Genomic DNA, 27,497 nt, shown 5'->3' with positions numbered 1-27,497 from the left:
AAATAGAAGATCTTATGGAAATAAAAGAAACTGTTGGCCAAATTAAAAAGACTCTGGATAGTCACAATACAAGACTAGAGGAAGCTGAACAACATCTCAGTGTCCTAGAAGCCCACAGAACAGAAAATGAAAGAACAAAAGAAAGAATGGAGAAAAAAATTGAAAAAATCAAAATGGATCTCAGGGATATGATAGATAAAATAAAACATCCAAACTTAAGACTCATTGGTGTCCCAGAAGGGGAAGAGAAGGGTAAAGGTCTGGAAAGAGTATTCAAAGAAATTGTTGAGGAAAACTTTCCCAACCTTCTACACAGTATAAACACACAAAGCATAAATGCCCAGTGAACTCCAAATAGAATAAATCCAAATAAACCCACTCCAAGACGTATTCTGATCAGACTCTCAAATACTGAAGAGAAGGAGCAAGTTCTGAAAGCAGCAAGAGAAAAGCAATTCACCACATACAAAGGAAACAACATAAGACTAAGTAGTGACTACTCAGCAGCCACCATGGAGGCGAGAAGGCAGTGGCATGACATATTTAAAATTCCGAGAGAGAAAAATTTCCAACCAAGAATACTTTATCCAGCAAAACTCTCCTTCAAATTTGAGGGAGAGCTTAAATTTTTCACAAACAAATGCTGAGAGACTTTGCCAATAAAAGACCTGCCCTACTTCAGATTCTAAAGGGAGCCCTACCAACAGAGAAAGAAAGGAGAAAGAGATACAGAGAATTTTAAGAGACATATATAGTACCTTACATCCCAAATCACCAGGACACTCATTTTTCTCTAGTGATCACGGATCTTTCTCCAGAAGGGACCATAAGCTGGGACATAAAACAAGCCTCAAGAAATTAAAAAAAAAAAAAAAAAAATTGAATATACTCAAAGCACATTCTCCAGCCACAATGGAATACAAATAGAAGTCCATAATTTTTGAACTGTAACTCCACTATTTACTTCCTACATGATATAAAATACACAAACTCTATAAGGACAAATCAGTGGTTTTGAACTCAATGTAAAATACGTAATTTTAGACAACTATATAAAGGTGGGGGAATGAAGGAGTATAGGAACATAGTTTATGTGTCCTATTGAAGTGAAAGTGGTATCAAAGAAAAACAAGATTGTTATGTATTTAAGAGTTTAATTTTAAGCCCCACAGTAAACACAAAGAAATTATCAGAGAGTATAACCATAGAGATGAAAAGTAGAGTTTGGGTTAAGAGAAATGGGGGAAGGGGCAATGGGGAGTTAAGAAATGAGTGTAGGGTTGCTGTTTGAGGTGGAGGGAAATTTCTAGTAATGGATGGTGGGAAAGAGCATTACAATATTCTAAATGTGATTTATCCCACTAATGGAAGGCTAGGGAGGGGGTGGAATGGGAAGATTTAGGCTGTACATATGTTTCCACAACTGAAAAAAAAAAAAAGTCTAACTAGATGACAATTGAATGCTAAGGATGAACTTGGATGGGATTGGATGATAGAGGACAGGTGGCTCAAAGGGACACAGTTGAGACATAAGGAAAAGGAAATATAGAATGTAAGCTTTGTATCATTGTTGAATCTCTTGTACTTCTTAGCTGCACTTAATGGAATTGCATAAAAGAATGTTCTTGTTCATGGGAAGTGTATACGTGAATTATAGTGTATGTTCAAGGATGTGTACAGCTAACTCTCATATGTTCAGAAGACAGAGCAATAGATGATGGATGATAGATAGGGAGGGAGGGAGGGGGAGGGAAAGAAACAGCGATGTGACAGCATGTTACAGTTGGTGGATTGAGCTATTGGGAGGGAGGTCAGGGTATGATGAAATTCTGTGTATGGGGCTAGTATTGTTTTTGCAACTGTTCATATAACTTTGAATTTATTTCAAAATAAAAAAATACAAAAAAATAAAATATATAACAATAATTTAAAAATACCATTATGCTAACTGAAAGAACCCAGGCACAAAGTACGATATGTAGTATGATTCCTTTTACACAAAATGTAAATTTAAATAAATCTGTAGAGACATAATTAGATTAGTGGTTATGTGGGGCTGGGGAAGGATACAGGGATTGAGAGATGATGGCTATGTTGTATGGGGTTTTTCTTTTTGGAGTAATGAAAATGTTCTAAAATTCATTGTGGTGGTGAATGCACAGCTCTGTGATTTCATAAAAACCATTGATTGCAAGTTTTAAATGGATTTTATGATGTGCGGGTTTGAATCTGTTATATACCTCCATAAAAGACTATGTTTTTTAATCTACTCTTGTGGGGGCAGACTTATTATTGTGGGTGGGATCTTTTGATTCAGTTGTTTTCATGGAGATGTGACCCTGCCCATTCAAGTTGGGTCTTAATTAGTTTACTGGAGTCCTTAAGAAAGCTCAGGGAGAAAGAGAGAGAGAGAAAGAGAGAGCTCAGAGCTGACACAGAGCCAGACATTTGGAGATGCAGACAGAAAGACGTTTGGAAATGCTAAGCTAAGAGATGAAGCCTGGAGTTTGCCTTGGAGAAGCTAAGTGAGAACCTACAGATGCTTAAGGAGAAAGCCACTGGAATCAGAAGCTGAAAGCAACACAACCTGTGAGCAAAGGACCAGCAGACACCAGCCATGTGCCTTCCCAGATGACAGAGGTGCTCTGGACGACACTGGCCTTTTCCTCAGAGAAGGTACTACCTCTTGATGCCTTAAAACTTGGGCATTTTCAAGGCCTTAGAACTGTAAATTTGTGAACTAATAAACCCCATTGTAAAAGCCAATCCATTAACTTTGTGATCTGTGTGACTCCTGAAACTCAGAGCTAAAGTTCAGCAGCTGTGAATATCAGTATTACCTCATAGGGCAACCGTTAAAAAAGAAAAAGCAGAAAAAGAGTTCATTCTTCAGTTAGAGATATATATGAAGCAAATCTGGTTAGGACTAAGACAAATCAGATCAAAGGGTAAAGGGCAATATTGACTGTGTTTTATAACTTAAACTTCTGTGTGAGACCACGGAAAGAGATGTTTATTTGGTGCAGGATCTATATTTTCTGCAGCACACTAAATAATTTAACTTGTATGCTCAGTTGGTTCAAATACCATAACTACATGGAACTGTGAATAGGAAGTGAGATCTGGTAGGTTTGTAAAGTTTAGTGTGAAATCCCATACATCCCAAAGTAATTTGGGCAGAGAATAGAAATGTATTTGCAGGCTCCCCCCTGAGGAACTGGGAAAAATGCGGAAATGTTGGACATCCCCACCTGGATTATTACTGATATTCTCACAAACATTGAGGACTAACAATTTAGTAGGCCAAGCCCTTGATCTTGGCGCTTGCCCTGATGAAGCATGTTACTGCAAAGGAAAAGGCTAAGCCTACTTATAATGGTACCTAAGAGTCACCCCCAGAGAACCTCTTTGTTGCTCAGATGTGGCCCTTCTTTCTCTCTTTCTCTCTCTCTCTCTCTCTCTCTAAGCCCACTTGGCAGGTGAACTCACTGCCCTCCCTGATACATGGGACATGACTCCCAGGGGTGTAAATCTCCCCGGCAACATGGGACATGACTCCCAGGGATGAGCCTGGACCTGGCATCCTGGGATTAGAACATCTTCTTGACAAAAAAAGGGGAAGAGAAATGAAACAAAAAAAAGGGGAAGAGAAATGAAACAAAATAAATTTTCAGTGGCTGAGAGATTTCAAATGGATTGAGAGGTCACTCTGGAGGGGATTCTTATATGCTATATAGATATCCGTTTTTAGTTTTTAGTGTATTGGAATAGCTAGAAGGAAATACCTGAAACTGTTGAACTGCAACCCAGTAGGCTTGATTCTTGAAGATGATTGTATAACTATGTAGCTTACATGATGTGACTGTGTGATTGTGAAAACCTTGTGGCTTATCCAGTGTATGGACAGATGAGTAGAAAAATGGGGACAAAAATTAAATGAAAAATGGGGTGGGATGGGGGAGATGGAATGCTTTGGGTGTACATTTTTACTTTTATTTTATTCTTTTTTTTTATTTTTGGGAGTAAGGAAAATGTTCAAAACTTGATTGTGGTGATGAATGCACAACTATATGATGGCACTGTGAATAGTTGATTGTACACTGTGGATGATTGTATGGTATGTGAATAAAACTAAAATAAAAAATTAAAAAACATTAAAAAACTGTTTAAGGCTTATAATCCTTAGAAAAATATCCATTTCTGGTATACTGCATTTCCAGCGGTTGTGCAAACCGGAACATACAGTATTTGAATGTATTTTAATAAACCTTTAAAAAAATTAGAATGTTAGAGAGTTTTTGTGGATTTTAAATAACCTTTACACATTAACAGAGGACAAAGTCCAAAGGGATTTCCATAGGCAAATTGGACTATATCCACGAAATGTTTTTAAAAATCAAGGAAAAAATTAAAAATTTTGTATCCTGAGATGAATAGAGAATCTTTGAGGATATATATGGAAAATAACTGGCTGCTATTTCTGTGTGATCTTTGTAAGTTATTTGTGGACTTGATAACTCAATTTGATGACCAATAACAGGTTTAAGTACTTAGAGAACAAAATTTACCTTATGAATTAAAAATTCAAATCTTATTCCATAGTCATAATTTATTATGAAATTATACTAAACCACAAAGACTATGATCTTAATATATTTTAAAATTTAATTTCTTATTTCTATTAGTACCTTGAGGGATTCACTGTATTTTTTGTTAAAATGAAACCATTACTTCTCAAAAAGTACATTGACTATAGAAAGTACTTCCTTTAGATTTTTAAAGAAGATAACAATATTTTCTCTTTGTTTTCAGAATGGAAATTCTGCCAAAACCTTGGAGGAAGTCTTTCTTAGCTGCAAGCAGTTATATTAGAGATCATTTGAATGCAATGAACCCTACAATGCTGGCTGTACTAGATTTGTGGCACAATACTTTTAGGTAAGTGTTTCTAAACTTTCAAGTTCTCAGGAGATAGGAATGTTATTTTATCACACCTTAATTTTTTCTTTTGCTATTTTAACTGAAAAATTTTAAAAATTAATTCAAAATTTAACGCAAGTATTCAAACTCGTTATTGCAGAAACAGTATGTAAGTTTATAGAGTAAAAAGTGAAAGTTGCCTTTGGTCTCTAACCCCGTTCTCCTGCGCCTCAACTCCCACTCAATTGCTACATGCACTTTAAGGGTAATCATGGTTAAGGGTCTGCATTGCCATACCTTTTTAAGTACTGCACAACATTAGCTGCAATAATCATCTGTACAGCTTAGAAAGCTAGTAAATATTGACCAAATGAATGGCATGAGGTGAAGTTCCTGGTCTTCTGGGGATTCTGACTTTGTCTTGGTGGGGACATGGCAAGTGCTTGGCAGAGATGGCTGTGAAAAGAGCTGGGCTCTGGGGTTGAGGTGAGTTTGCCACATCTTGATGAAGTTTCAGCTTCATGCCCTCTCTCTTGCATGAACCCCTCCAGAACCCTGGGAGAGGGCCTAGCAATATGTTCATGTGGATGTATGTATTTTTAAAATAAAAATTGCGAAAGTAATAGAGATTTATATTATTCTTTTTTAAGAGGGCCTCCCTTCGGTTCTCTCAAAGCCAGAATTTGCCCCTGCCCTTATGACAGAGGATGAAGACAAAAGAGAAAGCAGCTTTTCAGGCTGCGGGTGGAAAGGGAACCCCACTAGCTCTGATGTTGCCTTTGAAAGCATAGGTCGTTTTTGCTCTCTATGTGAGTGTTAAGATTGGGATGGACAGTCATGAGTGCTGCACCTCAGAGTAGTAGCTGACATAGAATACACAGGGCATTGTTAGTCTGGGTGGCATTCATTTGCCCTGAACCTCAGCCGACCTTGGAAGTATAGGACATCTCTATGTGTGGCAGAAGGTTGGGGGGATGGTAACACAGAAAATCATCTAAAGGATCTAAGTGATCCATTGTGGCAACTTGAAGGAGTCCACTCTAGATGGAGCGTGTGAATTCATGGCATTCAGTATTTATGCTTACAGAACGCACTCGATGTCAGAGACAGCATTTGTAATGTAATCACAACCTACACAGCACACCCATATTTTTGCTTGAAAAATAGTATATGGATATGAAGATCACAATAGATTGTAGAAATCATCATGTGATATAAATTACATGATATAAATTATGTGTTGAATGTAAAAGGCAGATGTCTAAGAAAGTTAAGCTCATCTTAAAAGATAAAAGGAATTTTTAAATTTGTGATTTGACCAAGAGAAAGCTAGAAAAATGTTGCTAGGTTAAAAAATATGGATTCATTTATCCTACAGTGCTCAGAGAGGGTACAAGTTAAATCACTCTTGAACTTATTAAAGAGATGCTTAACTTTACTCCTAGTAAGAAAAACACAAAGAGATTAAAAATAAAAGCTACACTGAGAAAATGTTTTCTATCAGATTGGCAGAATTCTAAAGTTTTGACATCACATTTTGTTGATGAGGCTTGGAGAAATGGGCACCCTTTTGAGAGGGAATTTACTTTATCTATCAAGTTATAAATTCACTTACACTTGGCTCCAGCAATCTTACTTATGGGAAACTAGCCTACAGATACACTTGAAATTACAGGAAATGATCCAAATATCAGGATCTTTATGATAGCATTTATTTATTAGAATAAAAGACTGAAAGCAACCAAGTATACATTATTAATGAACTGGTTGAATAAGTTATAGTATATTCATACAAAGGAATATTATACAGCTATAAAATATGAATAAGAAAGATCTCAATGGGCTGATATGGAAAAGTTTCTGGGATATATTGTTAGGGGAAAGAAGTGAAGTGCAGAACACTGCCTGTAGCCTGCTAATTTGAATGTACTTTGACTATAAGAAGAAAACATGTTTCCAAGAAGGGGACAAGTTCAGGGAATGAGCAAGGAATGTAGGCACCTGGAGTGAGATTGAGGGGAGCAACTTGATCCCAGTAAGAAGTAAGGTTAGTTCTGAGAGCTGGAGAACAATGTCAGAGACTGACTCGTTGCCAAGTAGAGCATCAGGCCAGGACTGTTGAAATCCCTCCTACCTGAAATCAGTGGTGTTCCCAAGGATTGAAGTGGGTTTCATCCTGTGATGAACATCAGGCGGCAGCATTTATGAAGGCAGCTCAGAAATGTGATGACAGGTGAATGTATAGAAACTCTATTCTGATTGGATGTGGCAGAGAAGAAGTAAGATAAGTTCAGAGATGATCCCAGGGTTCATGGTCTGGTGGTAAATATGGGGCTATTATTTGGTGCTATTAATAGAAAATAGAGATGAAACTTATAAGGAGACTTACAGTTTCCTTCTGCTAACCAAGTTCAACCTAACACATAGTGAGCAATAATTATTTTTTCTGATGGTTTCTATTGTCTTAAACCAGCAGTTTAAAATATTGTTCTGTTGCTAAATTATTGTAAGAATAACCCTGAGAAAGCAGGAACTGTATTTAGTCATGCTTTTCCCAGCTTCTTAACAATTCAACCTATTGAGTAGGAAGTTTTTCCAAATGGGAAATGTTATTAGCAGGTATTTCAGGGGAATGTGGTTGTACTGCAAAACCTCTGGAAAGGCCTTTCAGTATCAGAACAACAAAGATGGGTGGCATGTGCCTTGAATTAAGTTTCAAATCAAACACTAAGGAACTGCAGAGAAAATTGGCTTGGTGGCTTGGTGCCAAATTGAATTCCAGGGCTCCTACCCTTGCAACGACTTATTCGGTTCTGTTTCAGTGTTGCATCCTGATTTACAGCTACAGTTTTAAAACATAAAATAATATTGAAAACATTGACCAACAACAGCTTATTTTTAGCATGTACTGTTATGCTACATTTTAGAAGAATTTTACTTAAAATATTACATTGCTCATTTCAAAGGGTTAATGTTCAATTGTCCAGTTAACACATCGCCAAAGGTTCCACTAGCCATGGCTTCATCTACTTTGTTCCTAATGTATTATCAATGTCATGTACTAAATGCACTATCACCTAAGAGGTTAATTTTAACTTGTGAAAGGACTATACAAAAATAGATTTGAAATATATTTGTTTACTACATAGTATTTTAAGTAGATATCAAGTGTGATATTTTAATAGTGTTTATTATCTTTCAGATTACATAGAAATTACTTATCATATGAAAATTAAAGAGTTCCTCTAGTAGGGAAGGAGTCTGTAGTTAAATTGAACACAATGATAATAATAGGTAATATATTGTTCTTTCATTTTAATTGCTCTGCCAGAGAAAGTTCTTAAATGAGTAAATAACCAAAGATACATGACTTTGTAGTCAGAAAATGAATTGTATTGAAATCTGTATGCTCTGTGTTTGAAAAACAAAAACACCACCACCAAAACCAGACAGATTCAAAAGATCTCTGTAGACCAGTTGGGTCTTGGTTAGGTATAAGAGCTCCCCCACCTCATGGCTTTCCCCCACCACGTGGTACAATTTTCTTTGCGGAGAGGCTGCAATTTTTGTTTCAGGAGCAGTGGACCCTGTAAGCTTTGAGCCCTGCCTATTTCCCCATTTTAATTGTTCCTGTTTAAGCAAATACCAGACTAAAGTATCCGTCACATCCCAATTATTGCAACCTTCTACTTCACAGTGCATATCATGTGATATTGTGTTCCTATTGAATCTAATTATATATATTCAATTAGATCATCTCATGTCCTTTGAAAATTTAGTTTTATGGAACATCATTTTTGATATAACTTTGGAATGTGATTTTTTGAGAAAGGAACAATTAGAAAAATAGGAAATTTTTTAAAAATGCCTTTAAAAATTATGGTTTATCTTTTTCTCTTGCAGAAAATTACGTTTAGTTGATATAGAAGAATTTCACACTCGCCAGGATGCATTAGAGCTGTCAAATTTTCAGACCATTGTCATGAAACACATGGAATCTGCCAAAGAGACTCTACTTAAAAAGTAAAGTTTTGCATTTTCATGTTGAGAAACACAAATTTGAAAGTGTAATTGGAGGGGTACTACATTTTAACTGTTTTTAGAAAACCTCATTTTAACAATTTTTTCATCATTTCTGTTTGAGAGTTATTGTCTTTAACCACCTTGGTCTCTAGTATCTATCCAGATGTTCTATACAACATAGATTGTGTAGGAAGTAAAATAACTACAATTATTGCTTGCCTTTCTCTCGATGTCTGGTTTCTACTTCTGCTCTGATAGTGGATTTGGGTACCATGCGGGAATGCAAGAAATCTGAGAAACTATGGAAGCACCATCAACTAATTATTCATCATATATTTATTTGGTACCTACTGTTAATACATGCAAGGCACTGTGTCTGTTTTATTTTGTTTTGGGATGAGGGATGTAGAAGAGTTTAAAGAATGATTAAGTGGGGAAAGTATGTTCTTTAAAGGAGTATATAACCTCATTGGGAGGTTCGACATATCAAACAATAATTAAACATCTCCTTAGATTGACCCTTCAGATTGGAATAGCCCCATAAAATAATTACTGATGTGGGTGCTAGAAAATTTACTCTGAAACAATATAAGAAAATTGTCTCTAGCATGGATCATTCAGTTTTTATAAATAAGACAGTAAAACTAGAACAAATTTAATATAACAAAGGACATGAAACTTAAGGCATAGCTTCATGAGTTCCAAAAATTACTTAGAAATGTATCTTGATAGTTTAAGATCGAATCTTTATCTTTTTTCTTCTCCAATATGTTAGAATCAAATTCTTTGTCATTACTTGAAGGAACTTTAGCCTTTTATTTTAGGTTAGTATTTAGTTAACATAAAAAAGTAGAAGAGGATAGGTGCAGAGTGAAACCCAATAATTAATTACAGAGAAGAAAGTGACCTCTTAAGGACAGAATAGGAATAAATTCTCTTGATCTACAACTTCAGGGTTCTATCCCAGGAATATATTATCACCGTAAATTTTAGTAAAATGGGTGGCAAAGTACAGAGTAGAGCATAAACCTTTATTGAATTTGTTTACTAAGATATGTAGATTCATTAGCTGCATCTCTTGATACTTTCTGATTGATTTAAAGGAAAGAACTCTCTGACCATACTTCTAATAATGAGACAAAATATATTTATCGTGGCTAAAAGACAGAACATCCACTCACCCACAGCAGAGAACAGTGAGCAAATGGTTAATTATGACATGTGTCCCAATCCCAAACATCTTCTCTTGGTCCTCATACTCTGCATCTATTTAGCAGTTGCGATTTACCACTCCTGTTTTCTGGGAAGCTGTTTCTCTGTGTTCCTGTGCTTCTCTGGGTCTTCTTTCCTGTCTCTTTCTCTGGCTCTTCTTATCCTTACATTACCTAAATCTAGGGGCTCCTGAAATGTCTGCTGTTGTCTCTCTTCTTTAGTTTGTCTTGGTAATTTCAAATCAGCTGTCTCTAGTTCAAAGCCCTTATTAGCAATTTTATACTGAATATCTCCAGTTGAATGCCATGTCAGCATCTGAATCTCAGCATGTCCGTAACAATGCTTATTCTCTTTCTTCCAGACCTGCTTCTCCTCTTGTTTGCAACCATCCCCAGGTCAAATTGAAAACTTCTGACATTCTTTGTCTTTTGCTCATCATCCACAAACCCTTACTATCCCAACCTTACCCCCAAACCCACCGTATCTGGTGTGTTGCTAAATACTCTATTTTTTTTATTGAGTTGTAATTCGTAAAATTCACCACTTTAAAGTGTACAACTCAGTGGTTTTTATGCAACCATCACTACTAATTCCAGGACATTTTCATCACCCCAAAAAGTAACTCCTATGCATGAGCAGTTACTCTGCATATCCCCTTCCCTCTTCCTCTGACAACCACTAATCTACTTTCTGTCTCTATGAATTTGCCTTTACTGATCATTTCATAACAAAGGAATGATACAATATGTGATCTTTTGTGTCTGGCTTCTTATACTAAGCATAATATTTTCAAGATTCATACATGTTGCATCAATACTGCATTCCTTTTTATGCTGAATAATATTCCATTGTATGACTATACATAGCAAGTTTTGTTTATCTACTCATCAGTTGATGGAAATTTGAATTGTGTCCACTTCTTGACTATTATGAATAATGCAGCTATGAGCATTCATAGACAAGTTTTTATATGAACGTATGTTTTCATTTCTCTTGAGTATATACCTAGGAGTGGAATTGTTGGGTAAAATGGTACCTCTGTGTTTCACTCTTTTGAGAAACTGCCAAACTGCTTTCCAAAGTGGCTGTACCGTTTTACATTTCCACTCACAGTGTATGGGATGACTAGTGATGCTGAGCATCTTTCATGTGTTTATTGACCATTTGCTTATTTTCTTCAGAGAAATGTCTTTTCAAGTCCTTTGCTCATTTTTTATTGTTTTATCTTTCTTTTTGATTATGGAGTTGTAAGTATTCTTTATATGTTCTGGATACTAGACACTCATCATATATACTGTCTTGAAATATTTTTCCAATTTTTTGGTTTGTCTTTTCATTTTCTTGATAGTGTCCTTTGAGGCACAAAAGTTTTTAATTTTGATGAAGTCCAGTTTTTGGTTTTTTTCTTTTATTGCTTGTGCTTTTGTGCTTATCTAAGAAGCCATTACCTAATTCAGGGTCACAAAGATTTCCTATAGTTCTAGCTCTTACATTTAAGTCTGTGATCCTTTTTGAGTTAATTTTTGTGTATGGTGTAAGGTAGGGGTCCAAATTCATTCCTTTGCATGTGGATATCTAGTAGTCCTAGCAATATTTGGTGAAAAGACTATTCTTTCCTCATTGAATGGTCTTGGCATCCTTCTTGAAAATCAGTTAACCATAGATATATGGTTTATTTCTGTATTCTCAATTCTATTCCATTAATCCATATGTCTATCCTCATTTAAGTACCACCCTGTATTGATTACTGTAGCTTTGTAGTAGGTTTTGAACTCAATTAGTGTGTGTTCTTCAATTTTGTTCTTCTTTTTCAGGATTATTTTGGCTATTTTGGGTCCTTGCAATTGCATATGAATTTTAGGAAAAGGTTGTCCTTTTCTTTAAAAAAAAAAAAAAAAAAAAAAAAAAAAAAAAAAAAAAAAAAAGGCCATTGGATTTTCATAGGGATTGCATTGAATCTGCAGATCGGTTAGGAGAATATGGCCATCCTACCGATATTTTCTCACTATCCATGGATTTGGGTGTCTTTCCATTTATTTAGGTCTTTTCAATTTCTTTAAACAAAGAAATTGTAGTTTGTAACATACAAGTCTTGCATTTCTTTGGTTAAATTTAGGCCTAAATACTTTATTCTTTTTTATTTTTTTTTGTAAATGTAATTGTTTTCTTAATTTCATTTTAAGATTGTTCATTACTAGCATATAGAAATTACAACTGATTTTTGTATATTGATCTCATATCCTGCAACTTTGTTGAACTCATTTATTAGCTCTAATAGTTTTTTTGTGTATGGATTCTTTATAGTTTTCTATATATAAGATCATGTCATCTGCAAATAGAGGTGGTTTTACTTACCCCTTTCCTATCTGGATGCCTTTTATTTCTTTTTTTGCCTAATTGCCCTGATTAAAATCTCCAATGCAATGTTGAGTAGAAGTGGGGAGAGCAGACATCCTCGTTTTGCTTCTGATGTTAGAGGCAAAGCTTTCAGTCTCTCATCATTAACTATGATGTTAGCCATGGTTTTTCTGTAGATGTCCTTTATCAGGTTGAAGAAGTTCCCTTTTATTCCTATTTTGTGTGTTTATCAAGAAATGGTGTTAGATTTTGTCAAATACTTTTTTTCATCTATTGAGATAATTTTTTTTCTTTATTCTATTAATATGGTATAACACTGGTAGATTTCATATGTTGAGCCAAATTTGTATTCCTGGGATAAATCCCACTTGGTCGTAGTGCATATTCCTTTTTATATACTGCTGGATTTGATTTGCTAGTATTTTGTTAGAAGATTTTTGCATCTATATTCATAATGGATATAGGTCTATAGTTTTCATTTCTTGTGATATGTTTGTTTGGTTTTGTATTAGGGTAATATTGACCTCAAAGAACGAGATAGGAGTGTTCCCTTCTCTTCTTTTTGGAAGATGTCATGATGGGTTGCTACTAATTCTTCTTTAAACCTTTGGTAGAATTCACCAGTGAAGCCACCTGGTCCTAGGCTTTTCTTTTTTGAAAAAATTTTATATTATTATTAATGTATCTCTTTACTTGTTGTAGGGCTATTCATATTTTCTACTTCTTCTTGAGTCAGTTGTAGTTTGTGTCTTTCTAAGAATTTGTCCATTTCATCTAGGTTATCAAATTTGTTGGTATACCTTTGTTCATAGAGTTCCATTTAATTATTTTTATTTCTATAAGATCAGTGTTAATGTCCCCTCTTTCATCTCAGATTTTAGAGATTTGAGTCTTTTCTCTTGGTCAGTGTAGCTGAAGTTTTTTCAATTTTTTTGCTGTTTTCAAATAACAAACTTTTGGTTTTGTTGATTTTACCTGTTGTTTTTCTATTCTTTATTTTGTTTATTTACACTCAAGTCTTTTATTTCTTTCATTTTGCTTACTTTGAGTTTAATTTGCAATTTTTAAAATAGTTCCTTAAGGAGGAAGTTTAGGTTTTTGATTTTAGATCTTTCCTATGTTTTAATGTAGGTATTTGCAGATATGAATTTCACTCTGAGCATTGCTTTTGCTACATTCCCTACATTTTGATATGTTGTGTCTTTATTTTCAATCATTCCAAAGTATTTTCTAATTTCCCTCATGATATCTTCTTTGACCCATTCGTTATTTAGGAGTGTGTTTTTAATTCCCACGTATTTGTGAATTTTCCACATTTCCTTCTGTTACTGATTTCTAATTTCGCACTGTTGTGGTCAGAGAACATAATTTTTGTGAGTTCAATCCTTTTACATTTATTGAGACTTGTTTTATGGTTGTCAGCTATTCTTGCTCCTCTCTCAAGAGCATCACCCATTTGTTGTACTCCTTCCTCCTAATTCCCAGTGTCACCATGCTTGGAGAGGCCCTCTTAACGTCCCACCTAGAGTTTTGCAAAATCTGCATGACTGCTCTTTCTCTGTGTCTCTGATATTTCTCCTTTTAAGCATAGGCTTAAAACTGCTGCCAGATGAATCTTCTTAAAATACTCCCCAGTTCAGTGCTTCCTTTTTGCTGATAAAATAAAAGTATTTATTTCTTAATCTATCCTTTACAGTCTTCTGCAACCTGGACCTTACCCATCTTACCCATACTCAGTTCTGAAAAAGACTTTCACCTTGGATCATGCCTGTAAAAATAGTCATGTTAAATAAAAAAAGGATGTAACTTCTAAGACTAGACTATAACCTCTGTTAAATATCTATCCATGGGTAAGTCTGGAGGCTCTTCATTCTCCTTTTTTTAACCAATTAGTGATTTTTAAAGTAATTAGTTACTCCTTGTTTATTTCCATCTGCCAGATGGGAGTGCTAGGAAAATTGGAAAGATGTTCAGTTACTTCCCTTTTACACTTTTTATGTCTCTTAGAGTGGTCATTCTTGCATACATAGTTATAATGACTGAATCAGAGGTTAAGGAGAGTGAAATGGAACAAGGACTTCTTAATTATCATCAGCAAAATATTATGGTCCGCAAGATTTACAATCCTTGATGTAACTCATTAGCAGAGAAGTCTCTCTTCTGCCCTTCAGTACCCAGCCTAAACGATCCTTCTCCATAGAACCTTCACTGTTACTTTGTCAAAAGTGATCTCTTCCTTTTGATCTCCACTTACACTTTGTCCTTTTATAAATTCTTACCTTTTATAATATTTATTTATGCCTCTTTTCCTCCACTAGCCTGTGAGCATTTTGAGGGCTCAGTAATCTTTTGTTCCTGAAATGTTTTGCACACAATAGGGAGTTCTGTAAATATCTTTTGAATAATGAGTGAATAAATAATTTTTTAAAATGTACTTTCTTTATCTGTTCTTTTTCCAGTCCTAAAGCTCGAGTCGTATTTCATCCCTTGCCTGAACTACCAGAAGCTGTTCAGCCCCCTTTCTTAATCCAGCACTGCCCTTCTCTTTTTAGTATTTGCTGCTTGTTCTCTTTACTTATTGCTTTAATGGTGTTGCCTGCTGCAGGAGGATCTGCCATGGCTTCATCTTAGAGCATGATGCTGTTCCAAGTTCTTGTTTTTATCTCCCAGATTCTGCAAAAGTCTTTGCTGACTGCCCCTCCACACACACACACACACACACACACACACACACACACACTTATTTCTTCCTATTTTCTAGTCTGTTTTCTCTATTATAGACAGTGAAATGATCAAATATATCAGCTCTCCCCACTCTACCTACTTTTCCTTTTATCATACTTCCATTTCAGATCCTTCTCTTAGTGTCTTCCTCATTACCACTTCTTTCTATTCTTCAGTGAAATTACTATCTTCACTGTAAAACCCTTCTTCATTATTTACTCTATCCTTTGACTCTAAAGCTGTTTTTCCACTGTGACACAATGCCTTCATAACTGTAAGAGAGGAAAGATGATGTCGCATCTTTTTATATCTCCTGTGAAACTGTTCTTTCCTATTACATAGTAACACTGAACACATTTTTTTAAACATTGTCAATCTATCCTTCTCTCTCTTTAAAAAAATCTTTTTTGAGTGAGAACCTCTTCATTTTGAGAATCTTACAATTCATGGAGAATCAGGATGGCACTGATATTTGGCTTATAGGGTAAAAATAACAGCTATCCTGGCCATGAGCTGGGCACAACCCCATGGGGTAGATATTATTAATATCCTCATTTTATACATGACTTAAGTGATTTAGATTGTCTTCTATCATAGAACTGACACACAAGTACTAGTCTGTCTCATTCCTCAGCCGGTATTATTAACCCTCTAAACTGTAAGGCCTAAGATCATAAGTAAATAATGCTATACCAATTGAGGGCCCAAATTATAGAGCCCTCACTTTCTAGCCACAGGTCTTATTTCCCCACTCTTGTTTATTTTTTTAAATTAATTTTATTTCATTAAATAAATCCCATATCCACCAACATACATTCTGCTATCCCTGTACCCCTTTTCCCCTGGTAACCCCTAATTTCGTAATTTCTAGACAACTCTTATAAGTGACATTATACAATATTTGTCCTTAGGTGTTTTGCTTATTTCATTGGACATAATGTTTTCAAGGTTTTTTCATATTGCAGTGTTACAGCTTGTCTCAGAATTTCATTCTTTTTTATGGCCGAATAAGATTTCATTGCGTGTATGTACCACCTGTTGCTGATTCATTCATTTGTTGATGGACACGGGTTATTTCCACCTATCAACAGCTATTTGTTAAAGGAATGAATAAATATATTTAAAACTTAAGTCTTCTGTCTTGGAACAGTCAGGCCACCCCTGAAATCATACTGACCTTTGCCCTATTAAAAAAAGTCCTCCATCATCTCTCCTGAAAGAAGATACAAATATCCTTTAATTCTGTGGCATTGGACAGTGGTTTTGTAAAATGAAAACTTTCCTTATTATCATGATGATGTGCATATATATGAAATTTCACTGTTATCCTTTTATCACAAGGATATATACATATTTGGAAGTTTATTTTAAACCAGCCACTCTTTCAAGACATAATATTAAAGAGCATAGGAAAATAAAATACATGATTTTGTTGAATTGTATCCTGCTTTCAAGTTATTGTGGAACAGACAGAAGAGCATGAACTCTTAAGCTGTTGAACCAAATAAGCCCTCCCGTGGTTTAATCAGTTATTCATGATTTAACTTTTTTTTTTTTTTTTTTTTTTTAATCATCATTTTATTGAGATATATTCACATACCACGCAGTCATACAAAACAAATTGTACTTTCGATTGTTTACAGTACCATTACATAGTTGTACATTCATCACCTAAATCAATCCCTGACACCTTCATTAGCACACACACAAAAATAACAAGAATAATAATTAGAGTGAAAAAGAGCAATTGAAGTAAAAAAGAACACTAGGTACCTTTGTCTGTTTGTTTGCTTCCCCTACTTTTCTACACATCGATCCATAAACTAGACAAAGTGGAGTTTGGTCCTTATGGCATTCCCAATCCCACTGTCACCCCTCATAAGCTACATTTTTATACAACTGTCTTCGAGATTCATGGGTTCTGGGTTGTAGTTTAATAGTTTCAGGTATCCACCACCAGCTACCCCAATTCTTTAGAACCTAAAAAAGGTTGTCTAAAGTGTGCGTAAGAGTGCCCACCAGAGTGATCTCTCGGCTCGTTTTGGAATCTCTCTGCCACTGAAGCTTATTTCATTTCCTTTCACATCCCCCTTTTGGTCAAGAAGATGTTCTCCATCCCACGATGCCGGGTCTACATTCCTCCCCGGGAGTCATATTCCACGTTGCCAGGGAGATTCACTTCCCTGGGTGTCCGATCCCACGTAGGGGGGAGGGCAGTGATTTCACCTTTCAAGCTGGCTTAGCCAGAGAGAGAGGGCCACATCTGAGCAACAAAGAGGCATTCAGGAGGAGACTCTTAGGCACAAATACAGGGAGGCCTAGCCTCTCCTTTGCAGCAACCGTCTTCCCAAGGGTGAAACTTATGGTAGAGGGCTCAACCCATCAAACCACCAGTCCCCTATGTCTGTGGTCATGTTAGCAACCATGGAGGTGGGGTAGGCGAATACCCCTGCATTCTCCACAGGCTCCTCAAGGGGGCACTACATCGTTTTTTTTTTTTTTTTTTTTTTTTTTTCCTTGTTTGTCTTTTTTCTTTTTTTTTTTTTTTAACTTTCCCTTCTTTTTTCAAATCAACTGTATGAAAAAAAAAGTTAAAAAGAAAACAAACATACAATAAAAGAACATTTCAAAGAGACCATAGCAAGGGAGTAAGAAAAAGACAACTAACCTAAGATAACTGCTTAACTTCCAACATGTTCCTACTTTACCCCAAGAAAGTTACATAATATAGCAACATTTCAGTGAACTTGTTCCTACTACATCCATCAGAAATTAACAGACCATAGTCATTTCTGGGCATCCCCAGAACGTTAAATAGCTTATCTGTTCTTCTTGGATTATTGTTCCCCCCTTCCTTAATTGCTCTCTACTGCTAGATCCCCTACATTCTACATTATAAACCATTTGTTTTACATTTTTCAAAGTTCACATTAGTGGTAGCATATAATATTTCTCTTTTTGTGCCTGGCTTATTTCGCTCAGCATTATGTCTTCAAGGTTCATCCATGTTGTCATATGTTTCACCAGATCGTTCCTTCTTACTGCCGCGTAGTATTCCATCGTGTGTATATACCACATTTTATTTATCCACTCATCTGTTGATGGACATTTGGGTTGTTTCCATCTCTTGGCAATTGTGAATAATGCTGCTATGAACATTGGCGTGCAGATATCTGTTCGTGTCACTGCTTTCCGATCTTCCGGGTATATCCCGAGAAGTGCAATCGCTGGATCGAATGGTAGCTCTATCTCTAGTTTTCTAAGGAACTGCCAGACTGACTTCCAGAGTGGCTGAACCATTATACAGTCCCACCAACAATGAATAAGAGTTCCAATTTCTCCACATCCCCTCCAGCATTTGTAGTTTCCTGTTTGTTTAATGGCAGCCATTCTAACCGGTGTTAGATGGTATCTCATTGTGGTCTTAATTTGCATCTCTCTAATAGCTAGTGAAGCTGAACATTTTTTCATGTGTTTCTTGGCCATTTGTATTTCCTCTTCAGAGAACTGTCTTTTCATATCTTTTGCCCATTTTATAATTGGGCTGTCTGTACTATTGTCATTGAGTTGTAGGATTTCTTTGTATATGCAAGATATCAGTCTTTTGTCAGATACGTGGTTTCCAAAAATTTTTTCCCATTGAGTTGGCTGCCTCTTTACCTTTTTGAGAAATTCCTTTGAGGTGCAGAAACTTCTAAGCTTGAGGAGTTCCCATTTATCTATTTTCTCTTTTGTTGCTTGTGCTTTGGGTGTAAAGTCTAGGAAGTGGCCTCCTAATACAAGGTCTTGAAGATGTTTTCCTACATTATCTTCTAGGAGTTTAATGGTACTTTCTTTTATATTGAGATCTTTGGTCCATTTTGAGTTAATTTTTGTGTAGGGGGTGAGGTAGGGGTCCTCTTTCATTCTTTTGGATATGGATATCCAACTCTCCCAGCCCCATTTGTTGAAAAGACCATTATGGCTCAGTTCGGTGACTTTGGGGGCCTTATCAAAGATCAGTCGGCCATAGATCTGAGGGTCTATCTCTGAATTCTCAATTCGATTCCATTGATCTATATGTCTATCTTTGTGCCAGTACCATGCTGTTTTGGCAACTGTGGCTTTATAATAAGCTTCAAAGTCAGGGAGTGTAAGTCCTCCCACTTCGTTTTTCTTTTTTAAAGTGTCTTTAGCAATTCGAGGCATCTTCCCTTTCCAAATAAATTTGATAACTAGCTTTTCCAAGTCTGCAAAGTAGGTTGTTGGAATTTTGATTGGGATTGCATTGAATCTGTAGATGAGTTTGGGTAGAATTGACATCTTAATGACATTTAGCCTTCCTATCCATGAACATGGAATATTTTTCCATCTTTTAAGGTCCCCTTCTATTTCTTTTAGTAGAGTTATGTAGTTTTCTTTGTATAGGTCTTTTACATCTTTGGTTAAGTTTATTCCTAGGTACTTGATTTTTTTAGTTGCTATTGAAAATGGTATCTTTTTCTTGAGTGTCTCTTCAGTTTGTTCATTTCTAGCATATAGAAACATTACTGACTTATGTGCATTAATCTTGTATCCCGCTACTTTGCTAAATTTGTTTATTAGCTCTAGTAGGTGTATCGTTGATTTCTCAGGGTTTTCTAGATATAAGATCATATCATCTGCAAACAATGACAGTTTTACTTCTTCTTTTCCAATTTGGATGCCTTTTATTTCTTTGTCTTGCCGGATTGCCCTGGCTAGCACTTCCAGCACAATGTTGAATAACAGTGGTGACAGCGGGCATCCTTGTCTTGTTCCTGATCTTAGAGGGAAGGCTTTCAGTCTCTCACCATTGAGTACTATGCTGGCTGTGGGTTTTTCATATATGCTCTTTATCATGTTGAGGAAGTTTCCTTCAATTCCTACCTTTTGAAGTGTTTTTATCAAAAACGGATGTTGGATTTTGTCAAATGCTTTTTCAGCATCTATTGAGATGATCAATTGATTTTTCCCTTTCGAGTTTTTAATGTGTTGTAATACATTGATTGTTTTTCTTATGTTGAACCATCCTTGCATGCCTGGAATGAACCCCACTTGGTCATGGTGTATGATTTTTTAATGTGTCTTTGGATTCGATTTGCAAGTATTTTGTTGAGGATTTTTGCGTCTATATTCATTAGGGAGATTGGCCGGTAGTTTTCCTTTTTTGTAGCATCTTTGCCTGGTTTTGGTATTAGATTGATGTTAGCTTCATAAAATGAATTAGGTAGTGTTCCATTTTTTTCAATGTTTTGAAAGAGTTTGAGTAAGATTGGTGTCAGTTCTTTCTGGAAAGTTTGGTAGAATTCCCCTGTGAAGCCATCTGGCCCTGGGCATTTATTTGTGGGAAGATTTTTGATGACTGATTGGATCTCTTTGCTTGTGATGGGTTGGTTGAGGTCTTCTATTTCTTCTCTGGTCAGTCTAGGTTGTTCATATGTTTCCAGGAAATTGTCCATTTCTTCTACATTATCCAGTTTGTTGCCATACAGTTGTTCATAATATCCTCTTATAATTTTTTTAATTTCTTCAGGATCTGCAGTTATGTCACCTTTTTCATTCATTATTTTGTTTATATGGGTCTTCTCTCTTTTTGATTTTGTCAGTCTAGCTAGGGGCTTGTCAATCTTGTTGATCTTCTCAAAGAACCAACTTTTGGTGATATTTATCCTTTTATTGTTTTTTTGTTCTCTATGTCATTTATTTCTGCTTTAATCCTTGTTATTTCTTTTCTTCTACTTGGTTTAGGATTGGTTTGCTGTTCATTTTCTAGCTTCTTCAGTTGATCCATTAGTTCTTTGATTTTGGCTCTTTCTTCCTTTTTAATATATGCGTTTAGTGCTATAAATTTCCCCCTTAGCACTGCTTTTGCTGCATCCCATAGGTTTTGGTATGTTGTGTTCTCATTTTCATTCGTTTCTATATATTTAGCAATTTCTCTTGCTATTTCTTCTTTAACCCACTGATTGTTTAGGAGTGTGTTGTTTAACCTCCAGGTATTTGTGAATTTTCTAAGTCTCTGATGGTTATTGACTTCTAATTGTATTCCATTGTGGTCAGAGAATGTGCTTTGAATAATTTCAATCTTTTTAAATTTATTGAGGCTTGTTTTATGTCCCAGCATATGATCTATTCTGGAGAAAGTTCCGTGAGCACTAGAAAAGTATGTGTATCCTGTTGATTTGGGATGTAATGTCCTGTATATGTCTGTTAAATCTAATTCATTTATCAGATTGTTTAGGTTTTCAATTTCCTTATTGGTCTTCTGTCTGGTTGATCTATCTATAGGAGAGAGTGATGTGTTGAAGTCTCCCACAATTATTGTGGAAACATCAATTGCTTCCTTTAGTTTTGCCAAAGTTTCTCTCATGTATTTTGTGGCACCTTGATTGGGTGCATAGACATTTACAATTGTTATTTCTTCTTGCTGAATTGCCCCTTTTATTAGTATGTAGTGGCCTTCTTTGTCTCTCAAAACATCCCTGCATTTGAAGTCTATTTTATCTGAGATTAATATTGCTACACCTGCTTTCTTTTGGCTGTAGCTTGCATGAAATATTTTTTTCCATCCTTTCACTTTCAGTTTCTTTGTGTCCCTGTGTCTAAGATGAGTCTCTTGTATGCAACATATTGATGGTTCATTTTTTTTGATCCATTCTGCGAATCTATATCTTTTAATTGGGGAGTTTAATCCATTTACATTCAGCGTTAAAACCGTGAAGGCATTTCTTGAATCGGCCATCTTATCCTTTGGATTATGTTTGCCATATTTTTCCCTCTCTCTATTAATATCCTTTATTGTACCCATACCGAATCTCTTTAGTACTGAACCTTTCTCCAAGTCTCTCTGTCCTGTCTTTGTTTGTCTGTCTGTAGGGCTCCCTTTAGTATCTCCAGTAGGGCAGGTCTCTTGTTAGCAAATTCTCTCAGCATTTCTTTGTCTGTGAAAAATTTAAGCTCTCCCTCAAATTTGAAGGAGAGCTTTGCTGGATAAAGTATTCTTGGCTGGAAATTCCTCTCACTCAGAATTTTAAATATATCGTGCCACTGCCTTCTCGCCTCCATGGTGGCTGCTGAGTAGTCACTACTTAGTCTTATGCTGTTTCCTTTGTATGTGGTGAATTGCTTTTCTCTTGCTGCTTTCAGAACTTGCTCCTTCTCTTCTATGTTTGACAGTGTGATCAGTATATGTCTCGGAGTGGGTTTTTTTTGGATTTATTCTATTTGGAGTTCGCTGAGCATTTATGATTTGTGTATTTATGTTGTTTAGAAGATTTGGGAAGTTTTCCCCAACAATTTCTTTGAATACTCTTCCTAGACCTTTACCCTTTTCTTCCCCTTCTGGGACACCAATGAGTCTTATATTCGGACGTTTCATATTATCTATCATATCCCTGAGGTCCATTTCGAGTTTTTCAATTTTTTTCCCCATTCTTTCTTTTATGTTTTCATTTTCCATTCTGTCATCTTCCAGGTCACTGATTCGTTGTTCAACTTCCTCTAGTCTTGTACTATGAGTGTCCAGAATCTTTTTAATTTGGTCAACAGTTTCTTTAATTTCCATAAGATCATCCATTTTTTTATTTAGTCTTGCAATGTCTTCTTTATGCTCTTCTAGGGTCTTCTTGATTTCCTTCATATCCCGTACTAGGGTCTCATTGTTCATCTTTAGTTCTTTGAGTAGCTGCTCTAGGTGTGTCTCTTCTGGTCTTTTGATTTGGGTGCTTGGGCTTGGGTTATCCATATCGTCTGGTTTTTTCATATGCTTTATAATTTTCTGTTGTTTTTGGCCTCGTGGCATTTGCTGACCTTGATAGGGTTCTTTTAGGGTTTGTAGACCAGTTGAAGTCCTTATCTCTAATTTATCAGATCTACAGCTTCGTGGAGTACACTTTCTCTAACTAACCAGCAGGTGGCGTCCACGAGCCACCTGTTCTCCACAAGCCAGATCTCCCCTGCTTAGCCTTTTTGGTGAGTGGGGGAGTGAGTCTTGTGGGGCCCAATTGGTGCCCCAAGCTTGCGTGTGTAGTTGGTGTTACCTGCCCTGTATGTGGGGCGTGTTTCTGGGCAGTCGGGGGGGGGGGTGGCCCTAACAATCAAATCTCCGTGATGATCCTAGAGTTTTAAAGCTACTGCAATAGTCTAATCCTTCAGTTCAGTCCTGCCACAGTTTGTCTCTGCCACTGACCCACAAGTCTTTGGTATTGGCGTATGGCTCCTGAGACTTGCAAGTGGGCCCCTCTTCCAGGCTGTGCACCCCGGGTCCTCTGTTGAGGGATGACTGTGCTATGTCGCAGGTGAGTGCCGTCCCCCCAGGGCAGTTCTGGGCTGCTGGGCTGTGTTGGGAGGCTCCCAGTCTGCTCAAATGATGGCTGAATGGGGCTCTGTTAATTCACACTGCTCCCCCTTCCCAGCTCTGGGACATTCAGCTGAGGTTGCAGGGAAGGCTAATGTCCACGCCCAGTTTTGTGGTGTGTGCCTGTTATTTGAAGCACTTCCGTCACACTGGGTTGTCTGGGGCAGCTCTGGGCTATGGGGCTGGCGATGGGCAGGAGTGTTTCCTGTCCACCAGGATGGTGGCTGTGAGCGGACACCCCCCTTTTCTTGGGAAGTTGTGTTGTTTAGTGAATTTTCTCAGCCACTGGATTATTGCCTTTTGTCTCAGAGCTCTCTTAGTTCTGCTCTTGACTTGACGTGCCCAAATTTCAATTCTTTGAAGCTTTCTGTATTGAGTTTCTTAGAGTAATTGTTTTAGAAAAAGCAAAAAGGATTTAAAAAAAAAAAAAAAAAAAAACGGCCCTCCTCAGAGATCTAATGGGTTATTGAAATGCTAATGGACAAAGCAACCAGGGCCATTAAGGAAAAGTGCCCAGGGCAGAGAGATCAGCCTTGCTTCGGGATTTGCATATGCGCCTCAAGGCCTGATCTCCGCCCTTCCCCTTTCTGTGTTCACCAAAACTCCAAAAATCCTCTGCTTTTATTTTGGAGTTTTTCGTGTTGATTTTTTTCTATGCCTGTCTCCTCTCTGCTGGGCTGGCTGCTCTCAGAGTCTCTGGTGTCTGGCCTCAGTCTATCTATGGTTGGAGTTTGAATCAGTAGAATGAGTTTCCGGTAAGAGCAGCCACTGCAATTCTCCCTTCTCCTTCCTGGAGCTGACAGCCCCTCCTCCCCCGGGACTGAGCCTGGCAGGGAGGGGCGCGGGTCCCCTGGCCGCAAAAACTTACAGATTTCACTGATCTCAGCAGTTCCACGTTTTCATGAGTGTTGTATGAAGTATGCCCAAAGACAGATTGCTCTGTGGTGTCCAGTCCACGCAGTTCCTGGCTTTTTACCTACTTTCCTGGAGGAGTAACTAAAACATACAGCTCACCAGTCTGCCATCTTGCCCCGCCTCTCGTAATAGACTCTTTATGTCCAAATCCAACCTTTATGTCGAAGAAGAGGAAAAACACTTTAAGACCAGTCAGTCTAACACTGAAAAAATGTTAATTCCTGCACAACTTCCCTAAAATATACTGTTTCTCATAAACAGCCTCAGTTTCAGGAAGCAGTAATTTGAAAGGAAACAAAGTTCATCGCTGTCTCACAATATGATTGTCTCATGATTTAACTTTAAACTAACAAATATATTCCCTGAAGAACATTTAGGAAATTAGAGAAGAGTATCTTATAATATCTAATAAAGCCAGTTCTCATATTTTACAAAAAGTACAGGGAATCATAGTTCTTGAAGTTATTTTTATGTCTTTCTCACAGCATCACATTGTGTGTCATTTTCTATTGGCTACGATTTAAAATTTCTTTTCCTAGGAGAAGTGAAATATGCTAGTGCTTACATTTCAGGTAGCGGATAATGTCACTTAGCAATACACCTTTCTATGAAGACCTTTGGGTGTCCAGAAATTACTGTTAATGCTGAATGTAAAAGGAGTAATTCACTGGAAGTATTGACTTTTAAAAGCCTTTTGTTCTTTCAAGGTGGTTTCCTGAAGTGCAGAATATATATTACCAAGGTAATAAAAAAAAGCAATTGCCAACTGGTGACAGCAGTGCCAAATTGGAATCTTTTTTCAACTGTGCTGCTACACTTATGACTTTACAGTTGCAGGACCTCACTTTGATCTCCATGCAAGATTTCACAGACTTAATTGCGCAACCTCTTGTAAGTATGATTCAGTTACACTGATATGCATTTACTAATTTATTGATTTTTGGTTCTTTCAGAGAGGAATATGATAAAATGTCTTTACCAGTGGAAGGGCAGAAAGTGTGTCTTTAGACCTGTTATACTTACCTGTGAAAAAAGTTAGTGTCAACCCACATATTTAGGATATACTCTTACTATCACATTGTATCACGATAAGTGAAAATTCCCCTAACAGGGAATCATGGCCGTGGTGGCTGGGGAAAGTTTCTACGAAGAGCCCTTTCTTTCTCTGGAAGGATGTCATAGTTACAGCTTGGGTTTGAATGTTCTCCTCTCAGTCTCTCTTTCTTGCATGATTCTAGAATCCCATGGCCATTAACATCTCCTTTTGTCTGGGGCCTTGACCCTGTAGTTGACCTATAGGTTGAAAGCATACCAGATACCAATAAGTCTAGCTGGATATCACCCTTGCTCTTCTTAGTAGAGCTTCCCCTTGGCCAGGACATAAAAGGAAAGATGTGTTCCTATGAAGTATATTCAAATACACTCCTTAGTCTTTCATACTTCATATATATGTATCTACAAATAAATTTATTTATTTATTCATTCATGTATTTATTTACTTTGCAGGATTCTGTTAGAGCCTTTGAACATCCAGGTTTCATCATAAGGCTGATTCTTGATAATGATGCCATTAAGTTTGAACCTGAGTTTGATGACTATAGAGATATCCTTCTAAATGTTTATGATGTCATGATTAAGGCTGTTGGTTTTGTGCCAAGAGTTGAGACAAAACTGTACTCCAAATGGGTAAGTAGCAAGTATATTCTGAGTATTTGAATGTGCATGTGTACTATTTACTTCAAATAACTTCAGGAAATTGTAGACAAGTTTCCTCTGCTTTGCAGAATGTAAATGACCTAATGATATTGACTTATAAGGAGATTTGTAAAAACAAAAACAAAGCAAAAGTATTTTCCCATTAGCTTCTCTTAAAATATATCTACTTTCCTGGTCCAGTTTTCCACTGGACTCAGTTGAAAACTCTGAGGGAAAGATGCTAATTGTGATGAGGTCGAGGTACTCAGTAAGTGTTTTTGTAGCACTCAGACCATGCTGTGGACCTCCATTATAATCTTCCAGTTCTGTAAAACTGTCCTCCAATTAATTATTCTCCTCATACACCTTTTCTTTCCATAAATGGCAAGGTCCTGTCTCTGTACTTTCAACTCAAAGATTCTATCTTCCCTTCTTTTCTCTTTGGCCAAATATTTAACATAGTTATTCTGCATCATATACAACATTGCAACAATAGTTATTGCAATCTAATATATGATGTAAGCATGCCTGAAAATCCCTTAAATTATAAGGTTTTCAAGTTTTATCAGTTCAAACAGTAGCTTTCTTCCTTCTTTTCGATTTTAAAAATACTTTAAGAATATCTCACAAATACAAAGAGTATAGACTAGAGCGTGAAGTTTAAGGAGTAATAAAATTAACAATTTTGCTTCTAAATCCAATTTAAGGAATAGGATACTACTCATACTTTTAAGCCCTTCCCTACATCCCATTTATTCCTTCCCATTCACAGGAAGAGCTCCTTCCCCCATCTCTTTAGCAAGAGAATCACAATCCTGCATTTTGTATTTATTATTCTTGATTTTTAAAAGTAGACAATACATTACTGTATTTCCTTAAACAATGCGTATTTACTTTTTCCACGTCTTTGTATAAATGGAGTCATATTATATGTAATCTTCTGTGACTTGCTTTTGTTTCACTTAACATATAATTGTGAAATGATCCATTTAGGGAATATTATCCTCAATTATCCTCTCCATTGAGTTTCTAATTTTTTAATTAGCTTATTTTTATTTCCTAGGAATTCCAGTAGGTTCCTTTTCAGATATGCCTGGTTCTTTCTGATAGTCTCTTGAACTTAGTCATATATTCATTTTTCTTTTACTTCTTTATACATACTAACTTTTTTATATTTTTTATCCAATAATTCCAATCTGTTATCTCTAAAGACCCAGTCCTGCTGCTTACCAACTCCTGCTCCTGGCGGTTTATTTCTTTGGGTATTTTTTACTTTTTTATTATGGGCTTATAT

The 27,497-nt window shown here is 36.5% G+C and overlaps 1 protein-coding gene across 5 annotated transcripts in view; it reads left to right on the top strand.

Annotated features, from left to right (window-relative positions):
• The window catches only part of DNAH7 (dynein axonemal heavy chain 7), a 371,530-nt gene that overhangs the window by 40,381 nt on the left and 303,652 nt on the right, over positions 1-27,497 (top strand). For all 5 annotated transcript variants that reach the window (XR_005218999.1, XM_037850664.1, XM_037850667.1 and 2 more), the window contains 4 exons: positions 4,813-4,938; positions 8,824-8,943; positions 25,216-25,399; positions 26,015-26,194. Coding sequence is in view for 4 of the 5 variants with exons in the window: in XM_037850664.1 (XP_037706592.1) it covers positions 4,813-4,938; positions 8,824-8,943; positions 25,216-25,399; positions 26,015-26,194 (610 nt within the window). In the remaining variant the exon portion in view is untranslated. The remainder of the gene's footprint in view (positions 1-4,812; positions 4,939-8,823; positions 8,944-25,215; positions 25,400-26,014; positions 26,195-27,497) is intronic.

This window comes from Choloepus didactylus, chromosome 9 (genome assembly GCF_015220235.1).
Source record: "Choloepus didactylus isolate mChoDid1 chromosome 9, mChoDid1.pri, whole genome shotgun sequence".
NCBI classification, from domain to species: domain Eukaryota; kingdom Metazoa; phylum Chordata; class Mammalia; order Pilosa; family Megalonychidae; genus Choloepus; species Choloepus didactylus.
This window is presented reverse-complemented; position numbering and strand designations above follow the sequence as displayed.